Source organism: Lagopus muta, chromosome 10 (genome assembly GCF_023343835.1).
Source record: "Lagopus muta isolate bLagMut1 chromosome 10, bLagMut1 primary, whole genome shotgun sequence".
In the NCBI taxonomy this organism is placed as follows: domain Eukaryota; kingdom Metazoa; phylum Chordata; class Aves; order Galliformes; family Phasianidae; genus Lagopus; species Lagopus muta.
This window is the reverse complement of record NC_064442.1, coordinates 608,703-615,252: the sequence shown is the minus strand read 5'-3', so window position 1 is coordinate 615,252 and position 6,550 is coordinate 608,703. Positions and strand designations below refer to the sequence as shown.

General features: G+C 44.3%; 1 protein-coding gene across 1 annotated transcript in view; it reads right to left on the bottom strand.

Annotated features, from left to right (window-relative positions):
- Positions 1-995: 995 nt before the first annotated feature.
- CTDSPL2 (CTD small phosphatase like 2) overlaps positions 996-6,550 on the bottom strand; it is a 38,149-nt gene continuing 32,594 nt past the window's right edge. Inside the window, exon 13 of the mRNA XM_048955651.1 lies at positions 996-6,132. Coding sequence (XP_048811608.1) covers positions 6,067-6,132 — 66 coding nt within the window. The 3' untranslated portion in view covers positions 996-6,066. The remainder of the gene's footprint in view (positions 6,133-6,550) is intronic.

Genomic DNA, 6,550 nt, shown 5'->3' with positions numbered 1-6,550 from the left:
CGCCATCTTGGGAGGACTGAGGGAACGGGCACGCCGCCATCTTGGGAGGGCAGAGCGGCCGCTCCGCCTCCGCGCTCCCCCCCGGCGGGGCGGGGCGGGTCTCCGTGCCGTCGTGCGAGTGGTGCGGGGAGCCGTAGAACGGCTAGTGGCGGATCGCTCGCCCGCTCCGCGTATGGCGGAAACATAAGAGTCGCCATCACGGCAGCACGAGCCCGTAGAATACGGCCCCGGGGCGCGCCTGCCCCGGCCTGAGGCGGCGGCCCGTGAGGTGAAGCCTGTCAGAAACCTGGGCTCTGCGGTTTGGTCCTTGAGTAGATGTGAAAAGAACGGGAATAATCTTAGGAAAAACGCGGAAGAAAAGATGCCGAGGTGTCTGCGAATCACCGACGTGTGGTGCGGGTCGTTCCTGCGCCGCTGCATCTCCTGCCGTCGGAGCACCTCGCCCCAGCGGCGTCAGTCGCCTTCCGGCCCGGGACGCTGTGGGTGCGCGCCCCGCTGTGTCGGAGCGCACTGCAGCCTTCCCGCCAGCGCAGCGCTGCTGTCCCAGCACGGAACGACTTCCCACACAGGAACACATCCGAGATGAGGACTGAGAGACCCAGAAGTTGAAACCTGTGCCGAGCATTGGCACGAAGCTGGAGCCTCGTGGTGCCGTCAGTCAGAGCCACAGCCTGGCCCGAAGCCACCGCTCCTCTCCAGCCTCCTCCCCACAGACACCGCGGATTCCAAACGAAGGCCCGCCGCGACCCCGGGCTGCTCTGTGCGGGGGGAGCGTAGCAGCTCCGCGCCCGCTGTTAACAGCTCCGATCGATTCCGGCCCACACGCCGCACGTTCTGTTCTCCAGCAGCCTCAGCTTTTCAAAAGCACAACCAACACTTATTTTCCTGCAGTTTTAAGGCTGAAAACTGACACGAGAAACGTCTTGCTCAACAGAGAACTGAATTTTCAGTGCAGGACTGATAGTAGCTAAAAATAAAACAGTAGCTAGAGTATAAATATTTAATATAAATCTTTATGATTCTATATACTAGAAATGATAGCAGAAAAAAACACAAATTTGTAGAACATTGGTTCTCTTCCAATTGTATTTTACAAGATTCAGCCTATCAGTACAATGACATTTTTGCAAGTATAAAAAAAATAAAGCAAAACAATATTACATTACACAGTCAAGACAACCAAAATAGTGATGTGCTTAACAGAACCTATACAAGTCAATCCTTACCAAGCCTTCCTTGCTTGCTTCCAAACAAAGAAGTTGCTGTCTTTTTTTTTAATTTATATATATCTTTTTTGTTTGTTTTTTACAAAATGATGACTACTAGCTAAGAAAACAATGCATCTACGCTACTTCTCATCAGCCATTTATCAACTTGTTAACCATTTTATTTAAGCATCAGAAATCCAAGATGCAAATCTGCAATGACACAGTTTTGGCCTGATCAGATCTTTGAGAACAGTCCTTTAATGTCTCTGAAGTTCACAACATTGTTCTGCAGCGGAACGACTTCAACGTGGCCATTACATTCCCACAAAAACCATCTTCCCGTGAGCCTTCCCGCAGCAGCCCTAACCGACCTCGGGCAGCACAGCACGGCGACCCCAACGAGCAGCTCCTGCTCGGGCCCAGCGCAGCCCTGGGGACTGAAGCGCCATCCCCAGGCAGAGGAGGGAGAAGCGGCCGTCAGCACCGCGCTGCTGCCGAGGCGCCACCTGACTCTCATCTTTTCATTTTATTGTATCGGGCTTTGATAATGAGATTAAAGAAGCTCAGTGGGTTGGCTGAACCACCTGCCTGCTCTGCTGCACAAATCCACAGAAGTCGTTTCCCCATAAAAAGAACCAGTACTTAACTTGAAATTCTACTTACAGCGGAAGACGTTATTTTAATGAAATAGCAATTAGTTTCTTGTTGCGCTTCTTGAAACAAACCCAACAGCTGTGCTGATATCACACCAGTAGGTGCTTGGTCTTTCAATTATATTGCAAATGTTTACTTTTTGGCCTTGACTTCCTGAAATCCATTCCATTTACCTACACATACCAGATTAATTTCAACCATGTAAATATTAATTTTACACTGGAATTCTAGCTTTGTAAAGGTGTGCTCTCCAAGTCCTTCAAACAGAAGGGAGCACAGGATGGAGAGGAGACAAAGAAGGCACAGGTAACTTTCCTAACTCCCCAAATTTAGGTGTGCTCAGTGCTAATCCAGTCCCCCAGTCAGATGAAAGGAGTGACAGTGAGGACACACCGAGTTCAGCAGCCACAATTCACTCATGTAGGCACCCCACCACGGACAGAGCTTTCCTCAGTTTCAGTCACATCTGTTAAGTTACAAATGCCATCATCTACCTTAATGTCTGCACCAACAGGCTGCGGCTGATTTACACAGAGAATAAAGGTAATGGTTTGCAATGCAATGCTATAAGGAAGTCAGAACCAGAAGGAAAAAAAAAAATCAAGAGACATGGGTATTTACTTGGATAGTAACACTCTTGTGTGTCCGGACAGCTTTCCTGACCAACCACCCAAGCTCTACCATTACAGGCTGCTGCAGACCACGGGCCCACATCACCACGCTGCTACTGGGAGGCAGGCTGATGAGATCTGCACTCACTCCCAGCCCCTCTCCTCGCTGGGCTCCATGCTTTGCCAGTTGTGCCAATCCACCTTGTGCCTAAAAAGGTCTCTGGAAGAGTCTGGGAGGGGAGAAGGTACGGAATGAGAAGGATGCCTGCTTCCAACAGTGAGTGAGAGCCAACAGTTCTGCACTTACACATCTGGTTACTTTTAGTAACACATTTTAGTGGTCTGCTTAAAGAAGTGCCTCCTCACAGCACGCATTCAGCTGATACAACTCTTCCTATGGAAGATGTTTGATCAGGTCTTGAAACATTCAGGTTTTCAGATACATTTGAATAATAATTAAAAAAAAATCTTTTTCCATAGAGATGGAAGGTGAAATGAACCAAAGGTAGAAAAGCAGCCAATAATGGAAGTACGAAATATCGTTGTTTTGCTGTCCAAAGGAAAAACACTCAAACCTAGAACAGAATACATACAAAGACATTCAATTAGCAAACATTGCCAGAATCAAGTCGAAGACCACAAATGAAACCACAGACAAAAACGAAACCATTAAGAACTTTGAAATACGATGGTGTGTTTCCTAAACATACATAAAATGAGAATAAATGATACAGCTACACGATGAACTGCTCAAGCAGCACAGTTCTACATTCAACCTCAAGTAACAGCCGCAGCTGAGACAGCGCCAATTTCGGTCTGCACAATTTGATCCAGACTGAAGTCAAACAGCGAGGCCTCAGCCTCGAGGCTGATGGAAATCAAAGCCGAAGGAACAGAACTTTGCTTCGTGCAAAGACTTGTTTTTATGCCAGAAGTCTTTGACATTGTTAGGAACTCGCATTTTGAGGAAGGCAGACTCATTCTGCAAAGTTCAGAATGATAAATATCAGACTTGCAGCACATTAAAGTATTAATATTTAATCTGTTTACTAAGCAGCCTCTGTAACTTTTGTTGTGCATCTATGTAGAACTAAATCCTCCAATTTACATTTCCATTTCCCTCACTGATCTGATAATCACAACACAGATACAGCTGTAAAGTGCAATGTATGCTTTGGTTTCCTTAACTAAAGAAAGCACTTCTAGAATGTTTTAGAGACGGGACGCGTGTCAGGACGGCATCGGACAGACGGCCGTCCCTGCTTACAGTCAGAGAACAGCTATGAGCTACTGAGCAAAGACGGGTTCCTTCTGGTAGCCTGGTGATGGTAAAGCAGTCCTACGGTGTAAATTACTCCAAGAAATCTGGAAGAATTCCACGTTCAACAGGGATTCGCCGTTAAAACCAATTAAAAATCTCAGATTTAGATTTACATTTTAACGAGCAGCTAAAAAATAGTTGGCAAACCATGTAGCAATTCAAATACAAGCCGACCATTTTCAAACTCCATAAATATTTCCAGAACCATCTCATCAACATAAAAACAGGAGGAGCAGGGATGGTTACAGGCTCACACGGCTGCGCAAAAGCATATATAAAGGTAATGTTATGTACATTTTATTTCAATAAAGACATAAGACAAACAGTGTAAAGATGCCCAGATGCCCTAAAGATAAATACATTTAAAAGATTCTCATTAAAATGAATCTGTAGTATTTCTTTCCTGCAAGCAAAATACTTTTCTTTAAATACAAAAAAAAAAAAAAAATCAGTATTCTGAATTGCAAATGTTTCCACTTTTTTGCAGAAAACCTGCCATGATGATTTTTTTAATGAATAAGGATTTTCCACAAAACAGGCTTGCTCTACATGCTAATCTCTTTAAACAGTTCAGTGACACAATGTGCTAGCTACATACACAACAGATAATATAGTAAGAAAACACTCAACCTGATGAAAAGTTAAAATCTTCATTAATACACTGGAAAAAGTTGACATAACTCATGCCTTTTAAAATCAAAAATACAAAAATTAAATGTTTTCCTAAAAAGATTTTCCTTACTTTAAGGACTCATTTGAAAATGAAGCTGCATGTAATTTGTACAATAAAATTGTACAAGTAAACAGGTAATATACATAAAAAATTAATTGACATACTTCTCAATTATCAGTTGTCCACCTTTAATTTCCAATACTGTACTTTCTTAACAAGCATACAAAATATCAAACTTCTCTTTAGAAAAAGTGCCGTTCTGTGACATCTTTTACACAAAAACAGTCTGAGCCTGTGGCATGTCAATGCAGTCGAGAGGCAAACACCCTAACTTTTACAAATTATACCTTCCATAAAAAGCTCCTCAACAGGAGATTACACGCCATTATAAAAATATCGACCTCTTGCAGTAGCTGCATTAGAGAACCACGGCTGAAAGACTATTTCCACATAGCATAGCGACCACCACGACGGCAGGCTGACGGCACAGCGCCGCGCTCACCTCCTGCCGGGCGCCGCTCCAACGGGCCGCAGCGAGGAGCGGCGCAGCGGAGGCGGCGCAGCCCAGCAGCGCGTCCGGAACGCTGAGCCTGCAGCCCTCGCCGCTCGCGGAGCGGCCCCGAGGCAGCGGCGCTGCGACGCGTGGCGCCCGCACGGACCAAGCTATTCTCCCGCCAGGGCTGGCATGCACAGGACAGCCTGAGGTATTCCTTGTCCACCGTTGTTTGTGCCACTGCAAGATACTGTCTGTCCGGAGCACGTGCCATCACAATGGTTTAAAATATTCTGAATATTAGTAATTCTTATATTCTTCTTATCTAGCCAGTCTCTCGATTTCTGAAAAGATTTCAACTACAGTAGAATATTACAGAAACAAAATATAAATGCGGGGTTTTTCTTTCTAAATGAAACTTACGTGGATTAAAACTAGAGAATATTTTTAAACAAATATACAGTATGCAGGCAGACGAAGCAGGAAAACGGCCATTCAACTGTATAATAAAAAACTAAGAAAATTTGGCTATTCCCAGAAAAACTATGAAGCGCCTCAACTAAAAGGAATGCATAATGAAATTCTAATCTAATACAGGTCAAAAGTGTAAAAAGGTTATAAACCTTAACAGGAAAAATAAAAACAACTTTTACTGGCCATTCCTGTTGAAATGAGAATCTCTAAAGTAACAGAAAAGTGGCTACAAACCCACTTAGAGCACCGAACAGAGAGAAAAGAAGACTCTTTTTTCAATCTCTGTTATATCATAAAATCCTGTGTTTCTACAGGTCAAACTGCTGGTGGCAGAAACAGAATTCTTTATAAACTGCAGATGTCCTGTACATAAAAAATTTCATCGGAGTCGCACTAGTTCTAAAGACTTTTCTGTTCTAGCCTACCTACTGCGTTGTACTGTATTGTACTGTTTGTGTTCAATCTCAGATATATAAAGTCTCTTTCTGTAACCCTTGATTATTGTTGGGCACCAAAGATAAGAAAAGCAAGACGGGGTACAAAAATGCAAAATTTCAACAGTAATGGCAATGTTTTGTTTCAGTCCAAAAGGGTCCTGCATTTTCTCCCCCTCCAGTAATCAGACCGAAGGCTTAATCCGGGGGTAGCAAGTCATGCAAGCGAAATCTGTCTCTGATGTGAGGCCGGACATCTTCATTCTGCAGGGAAAACACACGTGAGGGAGTCAGAAGAATGAACAGCTCTGCAGGTCGGACCATAGCAGGGCCAGCCTCCAACGGCTGTGCATTAATACAACAAACTGGAAGCTGTGAATGTTTCTAATTACAAGAGGCTCACAGGAACAGCTACGTAACGTTCACAACAACTGAGGAATCGAATTATTTCCGTTTTAAGGATAAAGGCAGTATTTAATTCTACAAATTCTCCATTTCATTATAATTTGTGTCACCGTTTTCCAGTCTCTGATTGAAAGCACAGTTGGAAATGACGCCATTCTGCCTTCTGCTATGTAAACAAATCCCTGCACAACCTCTCCATTACTGCAGAGTAACGCCTTCCAAGAGGTGCCCGCGACTTCCAGCAGTCTGAATTTCAGCCTTAAGGCACGTGCTGCTG